Source organism: Pyrgilauda ruficollis, unplaced genomic scaffold, assembly GCF_017590135.1.
Source record: "Pyrgilauda ruficollis isolate IOZ18807 unplaced genomic scaffold, ASM1759013v1 scaffold25, whole genome shotgun sequence".
Lineage (NCBI taxonomy): Eukaryota > Metazoa > Chordata > Aves > Passeriformes > Passeridae > Pyrgilauda > Pyrgilauda ruficollis.
Window position 1 is genome coordinate 7,384,793 of NW_024523822.1, and position 26,397 is coordinate 7,411,189.

At 38.8% G+C, this 26,397-nt stretch overlaps 1 protein-coding gene across 2 annotated transcripts in view; it reads left to right on the plus strand.

The window, feature by feature from the left end:
• Positions 1–26,397, plus strand: part of CPQ (carboxypeptidase Q) — a 142,119-nt gene that overhangs the window by 85,955 nt on the left and 29,767 nt on the right. For both annotated transcript variants that reach the window (XM_041470900.1, XM_041470902.1), the window contains exons 5-6: positions 2,366–2,477; positions 16,658–16,749. In XM_041470900.1, coding sequence (XP_041326834.1) covers positions 2,366–2,477; positions 16,658–16,749 — 204 coding nt within the window. The remainder of the gene's footprint in view (positions 1–2,365; positions 2,478–16,657; positions 16,750–26,397) is intronic.

The window sequence follows — 26,397 nt, forward strand, 5'->3', positions numbered from 1 at the left end:
AAGTGACTTTCTCAATCCACTTGAACCTTGACCTGTTTTGGTGTCATGTTCTGGAGCTGGTGAAGAAGCTTTACTATTGGAGTCTGTAACCCCAAATGAGATTACACCACCTTCTTCTGATTCAGAATTTCCTGCTGTTGCAATATGTGTTGTTCCACAGAAATGAGGAGTAATTCCCTCTCAGACACTGTTGAGATTGCTCCCAGGGAACAGCACTAGTGATGTATTCTTTCACTGCTAAAGAAAAGGCATCCTATTGTAAACTTGGTTGTTTCTCAATGAGTTTACAAACTTGTTCTAAATAATTCACTTCATCTTGAAGCTCTGTTTCCCAGGAGACAAAATAGTTATTTTCTTAAAACCAATTTTTGCTTTAAGAACAAAGAAGCCACATGGTGATTTTGAAGCTGTGGAATAGACGTCCTTTATACCACAGACAATTGGGTTTTCACTCAGAGCCTTTTCTGTTCTTTTAAAAAAATTATTATTATTTGTGGATTCCTTATTGAGTGGACTGTATTGAATCTGCATCAGTTGGCTGCAAAGCGTGGTGGTGTTTGAGCTCTCTCCTGAATAGGCGGGTTGCAGTGGGGCTGCACGTTCAGGAACGAGCAGAACACAGAGCAGAATTCATTCATGCATTGCCCTCACTACCAGCAAGTGTGAACATGTGCACAGTCCTTCCTTAGAAGAAAACAAAAAGAACAGCCACAGTGAGCATTTCTCTTCTCTGCCCTCATTTCAGGAATATTTCTACCTCCAAAGCTGGTATTGTTTTTCTCAGATGATCTGGTTTCAAGCTATGTTGCTATTAAGTACTTCTACTTCAGGGCAGTGTCCCTGGAAAATGTGCTGTTTGCAATCTTTTGTGTTGGCCTTTTGAGGGTCATGACATTAAATCACAAAATCACAGGAATACCCCTGAGAAATTCTGAGGCTTTTACAGAGGGGCCATCCATCCAAGTTTAAGCACTTTTGAAAGAGGGTACATTTTGGAATAAAGATTGCAGCATGTCTATTTTCTACCAAGAAAATGAGTCTGTGCTGGAAAGCAAACACATGTTAAGGCTGGATAACCAGAAAAGGGAGCTGAGACGTGAGAAGGAAAGAGTAAGCTGTTCTTCAGATTTTGATCACAAGCTTTTTCTGCTTCTAAGGCATGACTGTTCTGTTTCTTCTAACACACATTTATAAAAATCTCACAGTCTCTTTTCTAAATTTGAAGGGGTTTGGTGCACTCTGGTTGGACTCATGGCAGTTCAATGGGTATGAATTATTACTTTCTCATGGCCTTTGTTTAATACTATGGGTATTTCAGTTGTGTTACCTGAGGTTGTGTTTGGTTAGATGAAAAAACCAGTGTTGTATGATGAGTACTTGATACTTTTTATCTTGCCATGATAGTCCATTAATTTTAATAACCAGTGAAAACATGCTTCGACTTATCTGACGTGAAGAAGAAAACAGAGATTTCCATGTTTGGGCTCCAAGTTACTTCTTTGCAATGTTTACTGCATACTTTACAGCAGAGACTCTTGCCCTCTTGCCTTTACCATTTTACCACACTGCCTGCTTGGCTCAGAGTTTTTGCGCCTCCTTGACCTTTCCATTGTAATCATAGATCCATCAGCCCTTCAGCTCAAGGCCCAGCTGGGGATAACTGCCACATTTGTGGTAATTGTCTGATGCTACTTGTCAACAGTTGGAGGGTTCAGATCTGCAGGTAGATGTTTCTCGAGATGCCCGTACTACTATTCTCTACTGTAGTCACAAAACCTTCTTTGTAGAAAATCCATGTGGGTCTTGCTACGATGTTTTAAAATATTCTTATGACTAATGAACTATAAAATATCTTGTCATTGTTGTAGCACACAGGGGATCCTGTAATAAATTAGAGGTCTCTGTGACAGGTACCATAGATATATAATAAAACAAAAACCTCTGGGAATGCTTCAGTCTAAGTTCATATTTTTTCCTTATGCACCCAAAAATAGGATTAATCAAATTTCATGCCTAAGGGCTTAAACAGATGGAATATGAAAGAAAATTTCACCAGTCAGCAGTGTAGTAGTCCTGCATCACTGGAAATTATGCACTTTCGTAATGTATGAGATAAAACCTTTCATTTAAACATTTCTCACAGCTTATCTAGTTTCACTTAGACAGTGGTTTAAAGTAGTAGAATCCCAGGTTAATATTCAGCAACTAGCGAACAATGTTTAATTTTATTTGAAATATTTCTTTCCTCCCATTATAAACTAAAATGCCAGCTTTGTGACAAAATCATTAAAATGCTCAAGTACTGACAGAATTTTCTGATTCAGTGTTTTCATGTAGATATGTTTTTTTATAACTACTTTTCCAGGTTGTATTGGTCAGTGGACATCTGGACAGCTGGGACGTTGGGCAGGGAGCTATGGATGATGGTGGTGGAGCATTTATATCATGGGAAGCATTATCGCTCATTAAGGATCTGGGTAAATCTTTAATTTTAAAATATTTTTAGTGCATTACATTTCCAGGATATTTTGTATGATGTCTAAACTGGATTTTCTATTTTATCCATGTCTCTGAGCACAAATATTAATTTTGTCACTATACCCCTCAAAACTAGTTCAAAACAGACCTTTTTAGATTGTTGAGTTGATATCCAAGGATGCTTTTCCTCCTTCATCAGATGGAATCTATTTTTCCTCCTTATTCCCTTTTTCCACAAATGTAACCTGTGGTCAACAGGAATGCCCAGCATATTCATTAGAAACTAAAATCAGCTGCTGCTCCTGCCCTGGCAGCCTTTAAACAATAAACTATCTTTCCCTGCTTCCCAGTGGAAGGATTTGTGCACTTCAACAATCTCAGTCTTTCTTGAAGAGCTCTTTGTAGACAAGCTCTGTCATGTGATTAGCTGCTTGCATACTGCAGTCATGAACATCAGACATCCCTGTGAGTTCCTATTCCTTTATTTTGCATTGTTTGAACCTCTGATCTTTCAATTTCCCAGCTTTCGAATGATTGGATTATCAATCTGTAACCAAAACAAAGTGCATCTGTTTAAATTTTTGGTCTTTTAAAAGCAAAGTAAATAGGATTCTTCTACAAAGAATGCAAGTGTGCTCCTTCTTACAGTGTTTTTTAATTCTTTTTTTTTATGGTGCTTGGAAAAATTGGCTGTGTTTCCTCCACCTTCAAGGAAAAGAAAGTTATTCTGCTGTGTTGGGTACTCTATTCCATTCAAAACAAGCCGTTGTGTGTTTCTTAAGGGCAAGTTCATGGTGGCATTGTATAATTTTTATTCACTGGGCTTCCTTTCACGCATGACTGAAATGCATCACTTTCTTCTTGTTTAAATATTTGATTTCCTCTGGTAGTAGCCTATGTGTTTGCTGTGCAACCTGTGATGAAATGCTGTTCTCTCAGCTGGGAAATGCTGGAGCCTTTGCTGATGCCCTCTGCTCTGGGCAGCTGTTGTGTTCTGCTCTTCTCTTTGTCCCAGTGTTCTGCAGGAACACAAGGCTGGGAGAGGGCTGCTGGGTCTCAGTAGCTGTAGGTAACCAAGGAGCCTTTCACAAAACTGGCCTCCATAGTAGATTGGTTAATGCAGATTTAATATCTTATGCATTAAAAGCTGACAAAAAAAAAAAAAAAAAAAAAAAAAAAAAAAAAAAGATAAAGAAAAGAAAAAAAAAAGGACAGCAAAATAAAAATATGTGAAGACTGTGTAAGAAACAAATTAATGACTTTTATTTACAATCAATTGCATTGATTGTGTTTTGAATAATCATTGTGTTTTTGTGGAGACTTTGATATTTTTTTGGACCCTGATAAATTTAGTCTCATACTAGTCCAGAAAATGTATTTGAAATGAAGGTAAGACAACTCAGTTGACTCTATGCATGTGTAGAAATTTTTTACTGTGTCCAGGGAGTCTTAAAGCCATGGTGCATTGTGTAGCCATAAAACTGTGTCAGCATTTACCAGAGTATAACTGATCTTACAGCTGTGGTGATATGATCCTCAAGCTGAAATGAGCATTCTAAAATATGATTTCTAGAATACTAATTTGTATTGTGTAGTAAGAAATAAAGGCAGTACTTCTGCCATGGTCCTTTGGGTTAATGAAAGCAAAATACTATTGCACTATTGAAGCAGGGTTTTCAGTGATGGGCTAATAGCATTTCATCATGATATCACTGTGACCCTTGGACATGGCTTATGGACAAAATACAAATTATGCCTGTTAATTTGGATTCTGAAAATTTCATGTAATACTTGAAGAATATTATAGTTTAAATGCAATTTCATACTTTCAACATAGCCTCCTCCCAAAACCACTTAATAGCTATTGGCTTAGGACCAAATACGTGAAATTAATTGGAAATTCATTAAAATTATGGTTTGAGATGGTAAGATTTTATTTTAAGCAATACAGTTTGTTCTCTTGCCTCAAGTAAATTTTTAATAGTTCTTGCTTTTATTTCTAAGTAAATCAGTTACTTAATGTATTGGCCTTTATACTTCCTCATATTTCCTGAATCTTCAGTGTTAGCTTTTTTTTTTTTTTAATTGAGATGGCAATTTCTCTGCCATGTTGGTATATTTTTTTCTTTTAGTTTTGTTTTGCTTTTAGGTTTTCTAGCTTTTCAGACACCATAATAGTTACACGCTCCCTACAAGGTCATGTACCAGTCCAGCACAATCCGAAGTAGTTTTACATAGTCTTCAAGACTTCAAACATTTGTAGCATTTTTTTTCCATTTCCACTTTGGCTTCACGTGAATGTTTTTCTTTTTGAGGGAAAGGCAACTACGTGAAAGTCAGACTGAACTGAAACTGTTTTGCACTATATTAGCAGAGAGTGGAATGAAAGTATTTTGTTGATGTAAAATCTCATGTATGCATTTCAGAAGAGTAGTACCTTAAAAGCATAGGGCTGATTGTGATCTGCTGTAGTTCTTCAACACTGTTGAAAGTTATAACCATTCAGGTAACTCTGGAAACTAGAAGAGCTAACAAGTGGAAAGTTTCAGTCTGAATACTTTGCTTCTAATAGCTGTAATATCTCTTTGCTCCTCTTCCACAGTGGGATGATGGGAAGGGGATGCCTGCTGGTGTTGCCGTTCCCTCTCATCCACATTCAGGGAGGAAGCACGGGCAGCAAATTCAGAGCAAATTTCAGTTTCTAGATGGCTACATTTCAACAAGGTGAATCTTGCTATGTTTTCTGTGCAGCTGCAGTTTCACTCTCAAAACATCCCCTTCAGCAATGTATAGTTAAACTTCAGTACCAGTTTGTGCACCTGTTGGTACCCATGCTGGCTGTAGACATCTCCTGACCAGAGTAAAAAGAAGCATTTTCCCTAGTGCATCCATATCCAGTTCTCTGTATCAACTAAACTCTCATGGCTGCTTGCTTTGCTGATAGCTAATCTCAGAAAAATTCACTAAGTAATGGTCATACTGACAATTGGTGTTCAAAGGGGTCTTTTCTCACCATTAATAATGAAGTGTAATGAAAGAAAAGCATGAATTAAATTCTTGAAGCCTACATATGCCAGTTATAGGCAAGATCTGTGGCAAACTGCTTCATGGCTGATGAGCTTAAAAAAGGAAAAACTAGAAATGTTTCCACAGAAATTGTTTGTGTAAGGAAACATGAACATTTCAGCTGGTTATTACTCCTTATTTATTTTAGTGGGAATAAAGATGTTTTTAGAGTCACTGAGGAGGCAGTTTGTGAACTGGTCTGAACTGGTAAACTCCCTTTCCTTCAGGGAAACCAAGGTTGTGATTAGCTGAGGATTTCTGTTGCTTAAGAAATTCTCCTCCTTCTACACTTGCAGGCAGAGTGTCTATGGCAGTAAAATTGTGCAATGTGCAGTCTGTCTTCTGTGATGTTTGGCAGCAGCTGCCCTGCCCAGTCCTCTGCAGCCTCTAATCTTTTGATCTATTTTAACTAATTTTGATGGAGGCACAAAAATATTTAGAAAAGGAGGTTCTGATATACTCTTCAAATGAGTGACTGAGGAGAGGTGGGCAAGTGTATTTATGTCCCACCTGAGGGGAGGCAGGAAGAAGGCACTTTTATTCTTTTCTTAAAGATGTCAAACACCTGGTTACCAGAACACATGTAGCATTGTGGTAATCACCAGTCTCTTTCCTTTTAATCTGTCTGCAAACTCTGTGTGATAGATTGCAAATATCTCCATGGCAGTATTGAGAGCATTATTTGGGGTAATTAAGAGATGATGGGAAGACACTAGAGGTGTTTTAGAAAGGAAAGGCTAACAGGTTCCCATCATTAAGCTGAGGGAATCCATGGGGTGTTGGATGAGCTGTAATGTAGTGTGATGAGGGCCTTTGGAAGCTGTAGGAGAGACAGCACTCAAGCAAATTGCAGTTTTCTAGTTTTACAGAACAACAGCTGTGCTGCTAATTACAGCCTAGAAATCTCAAACCCAACTTTATAATTCTAAACTTTTGTTAGTTTGTTAGTTTATGTGCAAGGAAGAGCATCTCTGGAGCAGGCCAATGTCATTTGCCTCAGCATTTTCATGTTGGTCCAGTTAGGACTCTGGTGTTGTTTGAAACACAGCTTCTCATGTCCCTCTCTCACACAAGGTGAGATAAAAGGTGAGATAAAAGACTAAATAAGCAGCTACACGTAGAACATCACCATAAAATCACACAAAATTTATTTTGCTGCCATATTTTGTCTTTGGTTGAGCAGTTTGCAGGACTTGATCCTGCTTTGGATGTTGGTTGTCAGTTTCTGTGGAGGAGATATTTGTCCTCCTTTCCCAACATTTCAAGCCTGCAGCTCTTCTTGTCCGGGAGTTGTACTTGTCTCGAGGGTATTTGAGCAAGAAGCAGCTAGTATGTATCCAGTGGTTTCAGAGCTTTAGTCAGTGCTCCCTCTTTGCTCCTAATCCGGCTGTGCTCCCACACTGCTTGGCTGAGGGGCATTTCCCAGCTGAGGCTGCAGGTGTTCTACCCTCCTCCAGCCTTGCCAAAGCCACCTCACACTCTAGTGTTGGAAATGTGGACCTTTCGTCCCTAAGGGGAGCTTGAAGGAACTGAATAATGACAATAATAGAGAAAGATCTTTAGAAGCTGGTTGTATGGCAGTGTCAGGTTTCCAAACACAGTATTTTAAGTCTCCTAACAGCAGTAGGGAGCCTACTGGTGTTAGAAATCCAGTTGATTTTGGTAGATGAATTTCAGTGCTTTCTTCTGGAAAACTTCAGAAATTATAATTGTTATGTCTTTTTTTAAATTAAAACATCTGGAATAAATTTTTTTCCTGTTGAAAATACAATAGAAACTGATGGGGTATGTTACTTGACTAGACTACAGTCTAGTTCATTTTCAGAGTCCCATCTCTGCTAGCACAGGAGGAATCAAACAGTCAACAGGTTCTTTGTTCACATCCCAGATTTCTTTCAGCAGCATTTACCCACAGTTTCTCTTTCCTTGTTCAAGAAATGTGTTTTCTGCCTTTTCCTGGCTGTGTTTGGGTCTCTCTTGCTTCATTGCTAGCCAACTATTGGTGCCCTGCCAAGTCCAGAGGTGCATACCTGTCCACGACCTACTGCTCAATCTGGGGACATCTTCAGAAGTCAGTGGCTGAGCTGTGAATCTGTCAAATGAAAAACTTTTCCTCTTGCTCTTCAATTGCTTGAACTGCAGCCAGTGTAAGGAGTTGCCAGTGAATGCTGCCTGAACCCCTGCTTCCACCAAAGTAGTCGGTGCAGACTCCAGGAAAGGCTGCACTCCAAAGACCACCACAGTGGTGGGCTCTGATGCAGGGTGAACAGTTCCCTGCTCATGCTCTTGCTTGTGCACTCAGCCCATGTTCAGTCCTGTCTGCGTGCTGCCTCAGACCAGGAAATCTCTGCTTGGACTGTGCCCCGAAGTGCTTCTGAGAGTCCTGTTCTTCCATGTAAGAAAACACTTGCTGTGGGGAGCTGCCAGAGCCAGTGAATACCAGCAGTCAAGTGGATGAACAGGGAACATTTTCCTCTTTCACAGCCAGGGTAGGGTAGTGGTGGAGCTAGATAGGTGCTAGAGTAGCTTGATGAAGGAAGAATGATTGTTGACAAAATCTAATCCCAGTCATCACACCTTTTACGCAGCTTTCTTGCATTCCTAGACGATGATGAAACATGAAAAGGGAGAAATGTATGGTGATAGATGATAGGTGCCATTTCTCTTCTCTATTTGCCAGCTTTAAGCTTACTGGGGCTTCATAAATCAGCTTTCCTGTAGATGTAGACATGGATCTGGCATGACCAAATTACTGCTTTATAGCAAAAAGACACAGAAAACTACAGAAATGTTTTTAAAACAATGCATGTAAGAATTTTAAGGTACTGAGTTATTATTACTCCTAAGGAGTAGATTAGACAGTTTTCCCCCTTAAAACTTATTTAAAATTGAAATTGTAACTCTCATCTGAATTATACCCATGACTAATGCAACTGGAAAACCATTAGACAGATTTTTGTACAGTTCACTGTAGTCTTTGTATGAAGCTACATTTCTCCAGTCCAAATTCACTGGCTAATATATGAGGTCTAAAGATATGTTTTATTAAAAACATGATCACCAGAGTGATTCCTTTTCTGCTAGTTTAATTGAAGTCAAATAAATGCAATTTTAACGGGCTTGCAAAATACTTTGTTAAACATTTTTCTGAATTTCTTGTAGTGGTGTAATTGTTTCCTGTCTAGGAGATATGTTGTGAAACATAATTAAATGACTACTTTTACAGTTTCTGGGTTTTTTCTTTAATCAAATATGTCCAATATTGTCTTCTTGTTCCTACATTCTTTTCACTTTCCCAAGACTGAGTGTTTTATTCTGACTTTCACGTTTTCAATTCTATTAAATCTACTTGCTATGAAATATCTGCATATGCTGTCACACTAAAAATGCATTTATTCCTTTATTTTAACCTTTGGTTGAATGCGTATTTGGCAAGTACTTAAATCTTCAATTTTCATACTTTGTTGACATAGCAGAAGGGGCAACTGCAAATATAAAAGGTTGCTAATCTGGTGATAAATGTAGACATACAGCCCTCCATAGCAATTTTGCTCTCTGTCTTGTGGACTGCTGCTTCTCTCCAAGCTTCAATTTACCCAGAAAATTCAAGAAAATAAATCTGAGCTTTGATTATCTATAAAAATCTTTAAAACCTGACAATGCTAGCTGTTGTATGTTATTGGTTTTGTTTTTCAAGTCTCTAACATGGTTGACATAGTGAAGTGCTGAAATCCTTCCCAAATGAAGTAAGGGGCATCTTACTTGTCATTTTTTTTTAAGGTATAAATTTTCAGTATGGAGACAGAAGTGTGCCTGCTTCATTTTCTGACTCATCAGCTCTCAGAATAGCCTAACAGATTTGTTTTTCTAATCCAAAGAGTGGGGCAGCAGAGGCAGAATACAGACCCACCTCTCATTAAGATCGAACCATGTCTGATATTTGTAATCCCAGAGAGTGTGGGAGTGGGTCCCACATTGCATTTTCTATTCCACAATTTGATGAGATCACAACTACCCTTAAGGAAGAATGTGTTCCTGAAGAGGAATAAAGTGTGTTTTAAACGTGGACAGTGTCTTATTCCTTTTGTGGGGCTCAGAGAACACATTTACAGGACCAGAACAAGGCATGGGGTGGAGTTCTCTGCTGACTCTGCACTTGGCTTTTTTACACAGGCAAGTTTGTGTTTCCTTTTCTTCTCCTTTTTTTTTCTTTTTCCCTCTGTTTTTTTTGGTACTTATGATTTGTAATGGCTTCATGACACTACACAAAACAGTTCTTAGTTTAAAACCCCATGTGCAGACGAGCACATTTGGCAGCACTTCCCATCTGAAGTGCCCCTCAGCTGTGCTGCCAGGTGGCAGGAAGGTGTCCACAGAGAAACCCTCTCTCTGGCACTGTTGCTGCCTGACTTGCAGCCCATAAGCACCAGCCTCTGAGCTTGGCTTCCCTCTTCTCTCCCTCGCCTCCCCAGTCAAAGGGCTTAATCCATGTTATTTTTAGTTACTAGACTTGCAAATCATTCACAGATTTCCCCTCCAGTCTTGTATACCCAGTTCCTTCCTTGACATTTCCTCTTGGATATTGCATTGCTTTTTAAAAATAAATCTATCTAGAACCTCTCACATTTCCCTTCTCCACTCTTGTGTAAATCTGCTCTTCTGTCATAAGATCATCAGCCTCCCCAGAAACAGAAAAAGAAAATTGCTTGTGTAATCTCAGTGTCTTGCTGCACTGCTGTTAAGGCTGCCAGTGCTCTGCAAATCCAGGCTTTCCCTAGGCTGGATCACCTTGGGCACTGCCTTGCCCTTGTGCCCTCTTTGAAGGGCCTGTCCAAACAGCTGCTCACAGTCTGTGCCAGTGGCAGTCGTGTCCTCTCAACCCCCCAAACATGTTTCTGAGCAAGCTGACAGCCCCAGGTGAGACTGAGCTGCAGTATCCAGCTTTGCTCACCATTCCACTTTGATTTCCCCCTCCCCAGCCCCAGACCTGACCATTTTCTGTCTTCCTGCAATGCTTCATCTCTTCTGCTCCAGACTTCATCTCTCCTTACTCCAGACTTTCAACATTCAGAGGTTTACTTGCTTCCCAGTGCTATTTTTTGCAGTGCTTTGTGCCACAAAAAGAAGCTATCAACAGACAAAAATCAAGGAGATTGCACTGCATTAGACTGGTTTAAGAAGAAAGAAAAGACAGTTTCCAAAGCTAAAAGCTGTTTCCCATGTCTAATTTGAGCCTCACTGAATTAGAAATATATTATAATCAAGGTTTAAGTAGCACTAAAAGGTTTTTTTTTCAGCTGTTCTTTGCCTTGTTTTTGGAAGCTTTTAACTTTGAAGCTCTGCGAAGAACTTGAGGGTACTGATTGGTGATAGGGTGAACATGACCTGGCAATGTGCACTTATAGCCCAGAAAGCCAAATTTGTCCTGGGCTGCATCCAAAACAACGTGGCCAGGGTGAGAGAGGGGATTCTGCCTCTCTGGTCTCCCCTTGTGAGACCCACCTGTGCTACATCCAGCTCTGAGGAGTGCAGGATAAGAAGGATGTGGACCTGCTGGGGTGAGTGCAGAGGAGGGCCATGAAGACGATTACAAGAACAGAGCACCCCTCCCATGAGGAAAGGCTGAGGGAATTGCAGTTGTTCAGCCTGGAGAAGAGAAGGCTTAGGGATGACCTGATTGTGACCTTCCAGCAGCTGAAGGAAGCACACAAGAAAGATGAGGAGAGTCTATTTAGAAGAGCATGTAGTGACAGGGAAAGGGGCAATGGCTTCAAACTTAGAGAGGAGGTTTACATTAGATGTTTGGAAGGAATCCAAATTCCTTGAGTGAGGTGGTGAGGCTGGTGAGGCACTGGCACAGGTTGCACAGAGAAGTTGCAAATGCCCCTTCTCTGCAAGTGTTTAAAGCCAGGCTGGAAGGAGCTCTGAGCAAACTGACCTGGTGAAATGTCCCTGCCCATGGCACGGATGTTGGAACTAGATGATCTCTAAGGTCCCTTCCAACCCAAACCATTCTATGATTCTATGATTTTCTCAGTGAAATCATTATTTGTCACTCAATTAAAAAGCCAATTTCTTCTTAAATAAATGAGTACACAGGCACTTTTCTGCACCAGTAGTGAGAACAATTGTTTAAACCATAGAGCGCTGTGTTGCTAACAAGAGTGAAAGCCAAAGTCCTTCTGGTTTAGAATAGAGATTTCTTATAGGTCTTCAGAGGAAAAGTCTGGACATCTTCAATTAACTGTGTTATTACTATCATCCTATTGATTACAGCTTATTTGTGCATGTATGTTCTTTGAAATTAGGCAAGGAAACAGGTTGCTAGCAGTAAGAGCTTTTTCTCTTCCTTGCCCATACCACAGGATACATAAATCAGGTATTAGCAGATTGTACTGTTTTTGATGATGAGTTCTTATCTTCTTTAGCAAAATGTGGTGTACTGGTTTTATTTTTATTTTATGCTGTGGCAGAAATGGAAATTCCAGGTACTTTATGAGAAGTGCATGCATGATAGAAATATCCCATTTAATGACACCCAGGAAATCCCCTATGTCTAATCAGCTCCAAACTTGGAAAAGGTAGGGAGTGTAATAAGAATTTAAGGAATCTCAGCAACATCATTATGTATCTTGATATTTTTTGTATAAATAGTTATAAATATTTTTGTATGAGTACCTTTTAAAGAAATTCCAAGCCACAGGGTAACAATGCAGAAAAGGCCATAACTTATGTATGTTCAGCACAGCAGAGGACAATACTTAAGGATCTGTATATACCTCCCTAGTAGCTCCTAAAGCAAGTACATTAGTGACTTAGGGAATAAGACAACATAGAGAATAGTTAGGGTTGTAAAACATCATTAAAGGTCATTTAGTCCAAGCCCCTTGTAATGAGCAGGAACTGCTTCAACTTGATCAGGTTGCTCAGAGCCGTGTTGCATCTGACCTTGAATTTCTCCAAGGATGGGGCATCTACAATCTCTCTGGGCAACCTGTGACAGCGTTTCACTGCCCTCACTGTAAAAAGCAACCTTCCTTAGATCTAATCTGAATCTGCCCTCCTTTAGTTTAAAACCATTGCTCCTTGTCCTTATTGCCACAGGCCCTGCTAAAAAGTCTGTCCCCATTTCTTGTTGATTCCTTTCAGTTACTGGAAGGCTCCTCTAAAGGCTCCCTGGACCCTTCTCTAGTCTCAGCCTTTCCTCTTAGGAGAGAAGTTCCATCTGTCTGATCCTCATTGTGGCACTCCCCTGGAGCCACTTAAACACGTCCGTGTCTTCCCTGTGCTGAGGAGTTCAGGCTGGATGCAGTACTCCAGGTGAGGTCTCACCAGGGGAAGTAGAGGGGCAGAATCACCTCCCTCTATTGGCAGTGCAATTTATTCTCCTTTATGCTCAGATCAAGGCTTTTCTAGGCCATTTATGCAGGGTGTTAGGAATACATTACTTCCTTGTTTTGCTTTGCTTGTGTGTACAGCTTTTGCTTTCCCTATTAAATTGTCCTTATCTCAACACACAAATTTTTTAGCTTTTATCCTCCTGATTTTATCCCTTGTCCCATTGGTGGGGGACTGAGCAAGCAGCTGTGAGGGGCTTGGCTGCCAGCTGAGGTCAAACCTTGACACCTGTTAATCTACTCACATCCATTTGCAGTTTCCTTGTATGCCTCATATCAGCTCATATAAGCTGAACAGCTATTTGATTTGCTTGTGTGTGATCCCAATGCCTTGATTTGCAGGAAAATATCTGTTTTTACAAAAGTGCAAAGCTTTTTATGGTTTTGTAAGCTGGTCAGTCTTAAAATGACATTGAAGAAATTAGCCTGTTAGCCATCTACACACTGTCTTCTTAGACAATATTTTATCTTTGTGATCTTCCCCAGGATTTATGGTTATAAAGTGGGAAAGTAGTTACTGAAGGAAATTTTGTGTTTATAGTGATGATCTCTATTTTGATTTTAAAAAGATGATTCAAGTTCTCCTTTCTGACTTGTAGGCTATACTGAGAATGAAGTGGGTTTATTTTTTTGCTTTACATGTGACAGGCCATTATGATTTGTCTCTACATGTAGAAAACATTATATTTCAGTTTTGCTGTGTGGGAATGTCTCAATTCTGTCAAGCATGAGCAAGACATGTAGGACATAAAATTCAGGTCTTGCTGCTGTTATCTATGAATGTGGGCAATCTATGATGATTTAAAAGAAACAGAAAATAGAGTCAATAAGCCCTGCACATTGGTATGACAGGAGTGTTTGTGGTTCCCAAGGAGAAAGAAAGGATAGCAGCCACTCCAGCACAGAGGGAGTGTAATAGAGCAGGTGTCCTGCTGTGCTTGCTACAGATGTATCCTTAGTCACAGATCGACCATATCGATGTTTTTATTTCATTCTTTAACATGTGATTCCACATGCCCATGGTATCTTTTATGCTTGAGATAAACCATAAAAAATATAGAGGCTGATCAGAAAAATGCATCATTGTGGTAAACTATGATTTTATTTCAGTTAAGGGCAAGGTAGAAGGGAGAAAAAAAAGATAATACATTTTTCTAAAACATTGGAGATTTGGAAATTCATCTGTAGGTTTTTTATTCTGATAGCCTCTTTATTTTTAATACTATGTAATAAGTCATTTATTCAGATAGCAAGGAAAGAGGCACAATTTTATTTGTGTAACAGTTTTCCTTCATTTTTAAAATTCCTTTACCCACCCCTCTATATGTTGCACCCATCATAAAACAGTTTCCTAGCCCAATTGCTATTTTATCCTCTCTTTTCAATATATATTTGGGCTGAGATCTGAAAGACTTTTGATTTTGTGAAGATGATACCTTACTTAGGAACCAGTAGTTTTTAAGAAGCAAACCAAAGTAGTTAAACTTTCTTTGAAAAACTTTTGTTACTTGAATACAGTCCTCCTTTTAAAATTTTCTAATAAAAACATGCATTGAGAATGTTCTCAGCAATTTTTCTTCTGGATACTGGATTTGTTTGCTGTTCTTTGGTCAGATTAGCTCTGTTTTTAATAACAGGTAGATAAATAGTTATCGCTTTCAGATTAAGATAATGAGGAAATTAAATTTTCCTCTGTAGACTTTGTTTGTATTTAAAATAACTGCCTCCATAGCTTATATATTTTTATTTTTTTTCAAGTTGCCCATTTAATTTGAGTAGAACACACAAATCAATTTGCTGACAGGAATCCATGAGATATGAAGAGCTGATACACCATGCCCCGGTTTGGAAAGACCAAAGCTCAGCAGGGCTTTTTTATTTCCCCAGCTTCAATGGACAGATGTAATGATGGATGGGGAGGGGACCATAAGAATCTCAAATGTCTTTTCCACAAGTGATCTGAGATCATCTCCAGCTCCTGGAGAGAAGGAGCTGAGGTTACAGCCCATCTGAGCCAGCCAGGAGGACCCCCTGGCCCAAATCCCCCTTAGGGCAGCAGTGGCAGACTAAAATAGCTTGATTTTTGCCTGGGAGGAGCCAGGAGATGCTGCTTCCCTGTCATAAGCATTTCTTACCAAAGCTATGCTCACAGGCTTCGTGTGGTGGGCTGGAGATTGGACTTCACTTTGCATTTTGTGATATGACAAATAAACCTCCTTTTTCCACTTAAACTGCGGTGCTGCTGGAACCATACTACAACACTGGTCTCTGTGTTTTATACCAGCACTTCTTGTTTTTTACAGCCACCTCTAACCAAGCTGCTGACATATTTTGGGTTATTTTGGGCTTCAATCTTTCTGACTTCCAAATGAGAGCTATTTTATTATCTCAATTTTACCTCATAAGCCATCTGACTAATTTGAAAAGCAAAGGAGGCTAATCCTTTACTATTGTGATTTAGGAGAGCAGGGAATCTACTGGGAGGTGTGCAGAAGGTTGTTTTTAAAGTAATGAAGTTTGACAACCTTTCTGTTTACAGTCAACAGATCAACATTCAGAAAATACACCTTTAAACTTGTTTGCGCTTCTTTATGAAATATTGAAAAATCCAAGCTCTTTTCTTCAGATCTGGGATATTCCTTCTATATTCTGCCTTCAGTTTGGAGGATTGCTAGTTTTGAGAAGAAATGTGCAGATCATATTCATTGTGTCAAAAGAAAAAAATTAATGAAGGTCAAGCCTATTGGCAGTCTTCATCCATTTCAGTTAGGAAATGAAATAAGTTTTGACAGTGATACTGATATTATTTCTCTTCAGCACAAAGGTGTGTGTGGTACTTTATCACTTTTGATAATCTCCTCATGTTTTTTCTTTATTTTTTTCCTCTAACATAATTAGCATTTCACTGCACAGAGAACAGTTTTTTCTTTATCTGTTTGCTCTTCCATGCTCTCAAGTTTCTCTCAATGTATTAATTTATTAATAGAAACAACCACATAAATAGAGGGAAGCAACTTCTATCTGATCAGTTCTGCCATGGAAAAAATGGCTTCAAAATTTATCTGAGAACTTATCTTTCTGATTGAGCTACCATAGCAAAATAGAAAATGGCTTCATGTTCGCCTTGTTTCAGAAAATCGTGCATACATTTAGCAGCTGACTCTTTCAGATTCCAAAGTACAGATTGCTGCTTTTCATTTCTCTGATAAAAAGCAAAATGATATTACATAGCCCCTCAGTTCTTGAAATGGATAAACATTTCTCATAAAAATCCAGCAGCTCATTTTCAATTAATTGTAATAAATTAACCATGACAAAGCAATGGTAGTTTTCATGAAAATTTTATTTGGATCTGCTATGAGCAGATATGTATTACTTATTGCAGACCACCACAATGACAGCAGCACATGTTTCAGAAATCTATCAAGGCAGTTACTTTCTGGTGTGGTTTTCAGACACTTTCAGTATGTCCCTGAAATGTGCTTCTCTTGTGCTACTGCAACTGGCAGCAGTACCTCAACTGCCCACTCCTTCCTCATGTGGGCTCTCTCCCCACACCCCAGTCTTTCACAGAAAAACACACACTTGATATAGGTTGAGTTTGGTTTTTGGAAATACAGGTTTTTCATCAATTGGAGGCTGGATACCAATGGAAAAAAAGGCTCAAAATATATCTGTATTTAATACTAAAAACAATATTAAAACATGTGTTTTAGGACTTCGTCCAAAAAGGACACTGCGCTTGGTGCTATGGACAGGAGAAGAGCAAGGAGGAGTAGGTGCCAAGCAATACTATCAGTTGCACAAGGTAAATATGTCTTTTCACCATTTTCTTGACAGCACTTTTCTCCCCCGTCTTGTGACTTGACTACTATTTTTGTCAAGGTGTTCAGCTTAATATCTCACCAAAACCAGTGATTCCAGTTCTTCCTGAAAGTATATTTTCTGGGTTTAATTATAAATGTAAACCTAATTTTACATTTAACAATAAACCATGCAACCACACATGTGCATGTTCCACTTGACCTAAGATACTTTGTCAGAAAAGTGTTCTGAAACAGATACTTCATGATGATATCTGCCACAGCTTTCAAACATTGCTAACCTTCTGAGAATGAATGATGAATGGTCCACATATGTTTGCAATATAAATAAATTTTGTTTGCCTTACATATTTCTGCTTCATTGCATTTTCCCATAATATTTTACAATGTAAAACATAAAATAATACAAAGAGAAGTATTTTCTACCTTATCTTGATAATGTGTAGTCTATAATGTACTTAACAATTGTAAGTTTTGTAGGATCTGGAACATGCTAAAAGGTTGATTTTTGGTGATGCAAAGAACACACAAACTCTATGACTTAAGGCTATGAGGATAAAAATATAACATCTATCTCTCCTGCCAACAGCTGCCATTTCAAAATACATCATGAGATAAAGGGCAGTTGCCAAAGCTATTTTAGAGATAAGTCTTTGGAATATGTGTGTGTTTGGGTGTTTTTTCCACAGAAAAATTAAGCTTGAATAATTACACTTGTATAATAGAATATACAGAATAGTTTATACCTGTATAACTATTCTAAAGTAACCTTTTATTCTTCTCCCTAAATAAGTAGTATAACTCTCAACAACGGCTAATTCATCCAAGGCAGAGACAAGGTGAATGTGAATGTGCCCAGGAAGTTACCTTCTCTACAACAGCATAAAAGCAGACTTGCAAGCAATTCTTAAGAGCATTTTTTAATGCTAAGCAACCTATCAGAATAAATAAATGGAAACCTCACTTTGAATCAAATTCATTGTGATGAACCAAATTAGATCAACTTGCATCTGCAATAGAGTTGTCAGACACAGGTTTAGAGCAGTTAGAGTTTTCTGACTAATTGATGAGCAATCAAATATTTCTCACTAACTAATTTCATATTGCTAAGAAGTATATTTAACTACCCATGTATAATGTTGTACCTTCTTGTATCTCCAAATTACAGGGATAACTCAGCTCTGTCATTTATTTTGGAAGAGGTACTCAAGAGCTTGCATTCTCAGCTTCAGGGAGATGATAGGTTGCAGTTCAGTAAATGTTAAGGACTATGGATTTACCACTGGTACTCTGATACTCAGCAGGATTAAACTAGAATAAAATATTCTGGAATAAGTAGCACATAAAAGAGATGCTTCTTATGTACAGAACTGCATTTTGGAGGAGCTGGAAGGATGCTCTGTGCCTAATGCACACTACTCATCAGAAATGTATCTCAAGATTCACCTCTGTAGATGTCCATGCTGGACAATAAGATCCATCTTATGGTGGTGATGTCAGCAACTCAATAAATTGTCTCATGCATGTCTCATCTTTTGCCAAAATGGCTTTATTTCACTGTTGTCTGAAAGATTTCTATTCAGAAATAATACCAAAAAGCAGACCTAAGGTTCAAATAGGGAAATATAAAGTAGACTGGGTGATTGTTGCAAGATATTTGGTTTCTTTGCTTTTAAAATGTTGAGACAAAGATGTGTCTCAGTTCTTGCTCTGCTGGTGAGATTCCATCTGGATGTTGTGCTCTGCAAAGAAAGCCCTGTCTGACTTAACAGTTTGTAATTTACATGGAGAATTTAAGCAGAAATGACATCCGTCTGTTGTTTGTTGTTCTTGTTTCCCCCCTGCCATGTGATCTGGCATAATTATAAATCGATTTGACTATAGGACGTTGCATTACTCATAATAATGAAATAAAGTTGATTAATACTGTACATTAAATTTAGCATGAAAAATAACTTAACCTTTTAATGATTTACTTGCTCAAATTTCTGGCAATTAGGATAGTATGGCACACACATTGCTTGCTGATGGTAATGAGTACAAGTTAAATAGGAGTGGTATTTAAAGATGCCTTGTAAAATGAAAGACAGCCTGTATGACTCATCTACATAGCTGGACTTACGAGTTTAGTTCGCTACAAACAAGTAGAAATATGAATGCAGTAATTCAGCACAGGCAGACATGAATTTCCTTGACATAGTAAATTACCTCCTTCTGTCAGTGGAAATGTGGCGAGGGAGAAGAAATTAAGACAATATAGTACTGGACAAGTACAGATGCTCTTATATTTGTCACTTATTTATTATTTCTTTCAATTTAAGTTCAGGGCCTTCTTCCTCATCCATCATTGCAGGTTGTCACTGCTGGAAAGCGGATAAGTTACTGCAGAAATAACTGAGATAGCAGCATAGGGGTTTTACTATGGTGCCAATAATTAACACGTGTCCCCGTGTAATAGCCTTATTTATAACACTCAAGTTTTTCCTCTAGATCCCAGTATTATAATTTCTGATTATTAAAGCTAGTGATGGAGTATATTAGCTGTTTGGGCTTTATGAGGATGTAAGAGTTGCCATATTTGTTGATCAAAAGCTCTAGTGCTCTAGACAGTCTAGTGCTGTCTCCTGTTTCTGACAGCATCCAGTAAATATGTGCTTAGGAAAAGAATATTTGCCCAACTGCAGTCAGGTGAAGCTCAGACACAACCATGTTTTTAGTTTATAAAATATTTTTCTGGTGAGCATCACATGGTCCTCATCCATTGTTTTCTTTGCATGATTTTTCTAAGCCATTTCCAAGAGTTGAAAGCCCTGTATATTCCAGCAGTTTCAGTGCCCCCATTAGTACAAGGGTACCTGCCACCCACCAGGACATCACAGAGCTTAGCCTTGACCTTGGGGTAGAAGCCTCTCAGGGCAATCACCAGCACCTTTGCTTCCAAAGGAGATACCTGTTGAAGTGCTCACTGCTTTTAGCTGTCAGCCAATAATTAGATTTAATCCCAGACTAGAAAAAAAGTTGATTTTCCTTAATGTTAAAGATCCTTATCTTGATAAAGAGCAGTGAAATTAAATGATTTAAGTTCAAATCAGACTGCAGAGCTTGGAGTTTGACACTACATCTGGAGTCTTCTTCCAGTGCTTAGTGTTGTGTGACACAATTGCTGAGTAGGGCTCTTCTGTACAGACAATACAGTAAATAGCTTCAGAATCATGAAACATTGCAACACTTCTTTCTCATACGAGTCAAATTGAAGAACCAGAGGAACATAATTCTAGAAGGCCTCATGATGGAACTCTTCAGTACAGATTCTGCTACACCCTTTACCAATGATACCTGAGTGCCCTCAGCCAGGGTTGTTTTTTTTGTGTGTTCACTCTTATGCTGTCTTTGTGAATGGAGAAAGAAATATATGTAATGAAGTGTCTGTCCTCCTTTTCATTGCTTTGGACTAGATTCTGTGAAAGGTCTGTGTACCATGAAACAAGGTTACAGTTATTTACCCAGCTGAATTAAGGGACTATGAATGACTGATAATATTTATTTTGGAATAGAAGTATTGCGTACAATCTCTTGGGAAAGCAAATATATTTTGTAATGAGAAGACTAAGAGATCCTAGGCCACGTTCAAATTTACTTTAGTAACTTGGTTGTGATCACTGGATACATTAATATGTTATTAATTCAATTCAAACCCCATTACAGAAGGCATTCTCAATATTTCTGCATGTTGGTATTCTTATATTAATTATATTTACAGTACTTGCCTCAATTTCAGGCGCAAATATGACACAGCATTTTAACTTTTTTAGTAAAGGTTTAACTACATTTTAAAAAAATCAATCACCAGTGTTTACTATGGTTTCTTTTTTGTGTTTATTACCAAGATCAGATATTTTGCTTGAACTGTGTCTGCGTGAAAACAGGACACTGAAATGCTGGCATTTATTTCATGCTAGTTTAAGTACACTTTGTTGATGATCACACAAGATTTCTACTGTGATTTGCTAATGAGTTGCTTTCTCTAAGAAGCAAATATTAAAAAAAAATATCTTGTCACTTTCAGGTGAAATGATTCTTCTCCAGAAAATATTGTCTCCTTAAAACCATAGTTTTCAGAAGACTTTATATCCTGAGGTACCAAGTATTCTGGTGAAATGTAAGACATGAATTTGTGTCTGATTTGAACCAAACATATAAAGGACTTCATTGGGGATTCTTTTATGCCAGGAAAATGTGTTGACCATTAGCCTTTTGACTTTCCTCAGGCAATACTCTCTGTAATCAAAACTTATGTAAAATTACTGCTGCCTTTTTAGGTCACTGATGTCCTGTTGATTCCTTTCATTACAAAGGGAAAGAAATGCAGAAATAGTGAAATGTCCATTTGCAAAACTACAGAAAGAAAGTAATCACATTGTGTTCTCCAGTATCACAACAGGCAGTAGCATCACGGATTGTAGTAAGCACAGTAAAGATAGCATAGTTACAGAATTATCTTTTGTACCAGTTCTAGGTTCATGGGAATTCCTAATTCTCTAGTATTTAGGAGTAATCTTTCTTGTGAAAGCTGCAGAGAAATATAGATTTTGCTAAAACACGAACCCAAGTTTATTCCTTACACTGCCTGAAGGACGGAAGACCCCAAATCAGTTAAGACAGCATGTCTCCTGGATATCTAGTGTTCATTCCATGCAGATAAAACTCATACATGTCTAGTGATAGAAAAAGTTTTCTCTGTGCATCTTGCTTCTCTTTCTCTCAGCAGAGCGGCCAGTTGAATCTGGTAGAGATTCTGATAGAGAATCTTCTGAGGATCTCTGCTTCCAGTGCATGCTTCGAGCAGATTCACCCATCCACAGGTCCTTGGTCCATTGGGATGTCCAGTTGTAAGAAAGTTGGCTTCCTCCTATCAAAAGTCTCTGCAGCTGTGAAAGATAGAGAAAATTATGTATGTGCTGTGATAATTTTTAAGGTGCTGCAAATTTGTTTTCACTTACCTTTTGCTGAAAGTTGCAGAAATACTCATTAGCTTCCTGAAAGAGTAATGTGGTTTACATCTTTGTTTGAAAGATGTAAACCACAATTTTTAATTTTGGCATTGCTGCCTATTTTCTAGTGAAACCTAAATCCTGTCAAAAAAGGACAGTGGTGGGCTGATCTTTCAGAGCCATAGACATTGTTTTGATACCTTTGCATTTGAGCAGTAAAAGGTCTAAAGTTATGGAACATTTTCCAGGAAGAGAAGTTCTCTTTGATATGCACATTTGTCAAAGAAAAAAAGCCTCCCAAGACAAGACTTCAGGCATACCTTACTTAGCCTGCTGCCATGTTCAGAGCTCTCTGCTTTCTCTTGTCTGTCATCCCAGGGAACTTACAATACTGAATGGTCATCTCTGTGAGTGCTGGCAAATCATTGTAAAGGAAACAGTCATGCCATTGTACGAGGCAAGACGTGGCAGTATCATGTTTTTAATGAGTGAAGTGCTAATAAGTATATGACCAAATTGCTCCAGGGCTGTTGAAGTTACCGGGACTTTTGTCATTGCTACTCAGAGGTCAGAACTTGTAACTGTCCTACAGAACAAACCCCTAAACCTGTAGACTTTTTTACATACTGCTTTCCCATAAAATGCAGCAGAAGAATATTTTATCTTGTAACAAAAGCATGAGCCTTTTTCATACCTTGTCATCTAGGAAAAATTGTGCTTCTAAATCTTCAGCTTTACATCAGCTTTCTCCCATAAAATGATGGGATAATTTACAAAAATGAATAACTCACAGTGTTCCCGATTTTCCCTGTTTTCATTCAAAAAGAGTGTAAATGGCATGATCACGCTTGTGGCTGGTGTTTATTATGCCTTGATGCTGGTGCATCTCTGCTTCCTAACAGCTGTTGTGGTGTTTTTTCTCTAGTTTCAATTTATCCTGTTTTGCTTCATTAAATTACCTTCATACTAAACAGCAACTCAAAGTTACACCTCATCATGTTTTTTATATATGATTGAATACTTAGAGGATGTTATTTACTTTGCTTTTTTTTCTTTTCTAGCTGTCAGATGCACTTAGGTGTTTCCAGTGTTTTTTATTGTCTTTCCTGTAGTCTTAGTTGCCAGCCTAAAAAATCTGGATGCTGATTTAAACCTTTTTTTTGTACTGCAAGTGGGATGACTACCACTTCCCAGTGAGTTCTACAACATGGTTGCCATGCTATACTTGTTTCCTGACTGCTCTGGGACAAATACTGGAATACAAGCATTGTTGTTTCTTAAAGTTAAGTGTAAATCAATAACAGAAAGCTGAAAACACAATGTCAGATTAACGATGTCGTTTATCACTGGAACAAATGAACCATTAGTCAAGTGCTTTGTCATTGCAGACTTAGGTATTTTTCCTGTAAAGTGGTGATTCTTTTCAGTGGAACAAAAAAGAAAACCAGTAAATGAGCTGTTGGATAAGTAATACTCTATTTTAAACAGCCTCAAAGTACTGAAGGCTAGTTGTTCCCTGCATTAAACTTTCAGGTGTGTTCCTGCTTAAGCTAAGAGGGATTGCCATCCATGACTCAATGGATTAGTCATGAGATACAGTCTATTTTAACATCTGGTACGAATTAACAATTGGGAATCTGACTGAATAAGTAACTACTGTAAGGTATACTTGGGATTGCCAGTGGCTAGCCTAGAAGAAAGATCTTTCCTACCAACAGAAGTACCAGTTGTATATATTACAGGGGTCTGTTTTCTTAATGGAAGGAGTTTACTGTAATTACAGGCTAAATGGCCGACCCCAGAGGGTGGGACAGTATCAGTGGCACAGGGTCTAGTTAGAGGCCTGTCACTGGTGGTGTCCCCCATGGATCGGTGCTGGGCCCAGTATTAACTTCTCACCAATAACGTGGGTGAAGGGGCAGAGGCCTCCTCAGCAAGTTCCCTGACAACACAAAGCTGGGAGGAGCGGCCGATACCCCAGAGTGCTGTGCACTCCTTGAGAATGACCTCGGCAGGCTGCAGAGATGGGCAGAGAGGAACCATCTGAAAATCAACAGAGGTGAATGCAAGGTCCTGCACCTGGGGAGGAACAACCTGCACCAGTACAGGATGGGAACCAACCTGCTGGAAAACAGCTTCATGGAGAAGACCTGAGTGACCTAATAGACAGCAAGCTGTCCATGAGCTAGCTGTGCTCTAAGAAGGCCAAAGATATCCTGGGGTACACTAGGATGAGCACTGGAAGCAGGTTTTGGGAGGTGATCCTGCCCTTCTATGCAGACCTGGTGAGGCTACAGCTGGAACACAGCATCCAGTTCTGGGCTCTGCAGTACAAGAGAGGTGTGAAGCTCCTGGAGCACACAGAGGGTGAAAAAGATAAGGTGAGAAGACAACTGAGAGAGGATCTCATAAATGTCTGTAAGTATCTGAAGGGACGGTGTCAAGAGGATGGACCAGGCTCTTCACGGTGGTGCCAAGCAAGAGGACAAGAGGCAATGAGCAGAAACTGATGCACAGGAGGTCCCACCTGAACATGGTGGGGGAACTTTTTTACTTGTGCAGGTGGAGTGGAACAGATTGCCAAGAGGCTGTGGAGTCTCCTTCACTGGAGATATTCAAGAACCATCTGGACACGATCCTGCGCCATGTGCTGTGGGATGGCCCTGCTTGAGCAGGGAGGTTGGACCAGATGATCCACGTGCTCCCTTCTAACCTTGTCCATTCTGTGATTCTGTGATTTCATGTTATCAGGTTTTTGCCTTAAGGATGACAAGTGTCTATATTTTTAGTTCTGCTTAGCAGAGACAAAAAATAGATTGTTTATAGAGAAAGCAGAAATATAATGAATTAAAATAAAAAACTTAAAATGGGAGAGCTATTGGTAAGGATTGTGCCTAATTGTGTATTCAATGAGAATAGCAAGCTATAGAAAGCCAATTTTCCCATGCAGTATTTATTGTAATGTTTCATTTAAAAATTCAATCGAAGAGCTAAAGATGACGTAATAAAGACAGATGACCTCCTCTGCAAGAGTCATAAGGCGGCAAAGGATAAAAGTCTCTTTTGATCTTCAGAGAATTAGGCAGCAGGTTACACAGAGAAGTTTTAATTTTCTAGTGCATACCAAGAGAAGTGGCACAATATCAAGATGCAGCAGATGAGACTACTTTGTGAAAAAAATTACATGCTGAGTTTAGAATGCTTATTTAGATGGTACATTCACTAGGAGAACGACTGAAGGAAGCAGCTGAGCCTGCAATTATTTTTTAAATCTTTCTGGTTTGTTTGTTTCTTTGAATTAGTCAAGGGGGATGTATGGTCTCACCTCACTTTGTTGGTGGCAATTATGCCTGCATCATAGATGGCAAATGATGACAAAGCATCTTCACTATTTTAAGCAGTACATTTTAAGCATGTTTTCCAGCATGTATTTCTCTCTGTGTAAGTAGAAATGCCAATGTAAATGTACAAAAGTGGGGCCAGGGAAACCAATCTAACTTTTTTTAAGACTTTCAAATTTGATGGTAAGTAGTTTTATAAGTAATCCTATCTTCTAGTGGACCAGATGTGGAAAAAGCTTTCTCAAGGACACGTGGTATTTCAAGTAGCTGTGACCTGTTTCTTTTTTTGCTCCCCAGTGAAGTCAGTTTCTCTCCCTAGGATATCCTGTTTTCCTGCCTCTCCAGCACGTTCTCAGAACTGAAGAGCTTTCTTACAGAACAACAATATGGTGTAACGTATTGTGGGTGGTTTGTTTTACTCAGTTTCATATTAGAAACACATGCAAATATTTATGTGAGAAAACACAACTGAAGAGCACTGCAATTCTGCAATAGCAGCAGTTTATGAAGTTCTTGAACTTAGGGATTCTGTTGTTTTGAGTGATAAGAGAGATTTCTTTTAGGTGTCCGTGTTGTTCCCATGCTCACTCTTCTCCTCACTTCACTGCCCTTCCCCTGGCCTTACTGCTTTCCTCATTTCAGCTGCTCTAAAAACAGACAGAAGTCTTGCTTTGGAAACTCAACCAAAGAAGCTGAGTACCACAGCATCATATTTGTGTAGGGCTCACTATACTTAAGTTAGCTTTCACTGGCAATTCAGAAGCACACTGAAATGTGTGCTTCCTCCTCGGGCATATGATAAAGAAGATTTACATTTTGAGACATTCTTTTTATTATATCTATGGCATTGGAGCATCACTGGTCCCTTTTAGCCTGCAGTGTGCTTTTCGTGGCCTGCTTCTCTCTCACTATACTCAGACAGTCTGTAAATCATGATTCATGTTGAAGCTCATAACCTCAGGACAGCATTTGAGGATAGGCCTAGACACCATATGTAACCTAATTATTTACATTTAATCTTTCACAAACTGAAGATGTTTTTCACTGTCTAAAGATGGTGATTGCCAATAAGGTGACAAGATTGGTTATTTGCACATTGATGTCCAGTAGTTAAGTGGGTAGATAAATTGGTTATCTTAAGGTATTATAACATCTACAGTTTCTTTATCATGCAAAGATTTTATGTTAAATTTTTTAACTACTAGATATATTTCTAAGTTAAAAGTAAATAGTTTTGCTCTGTTAGAATTGTTTCACTCAAAAGAAAAAAGTCTTAAACAGTTCTTGGCAAATTCTATAA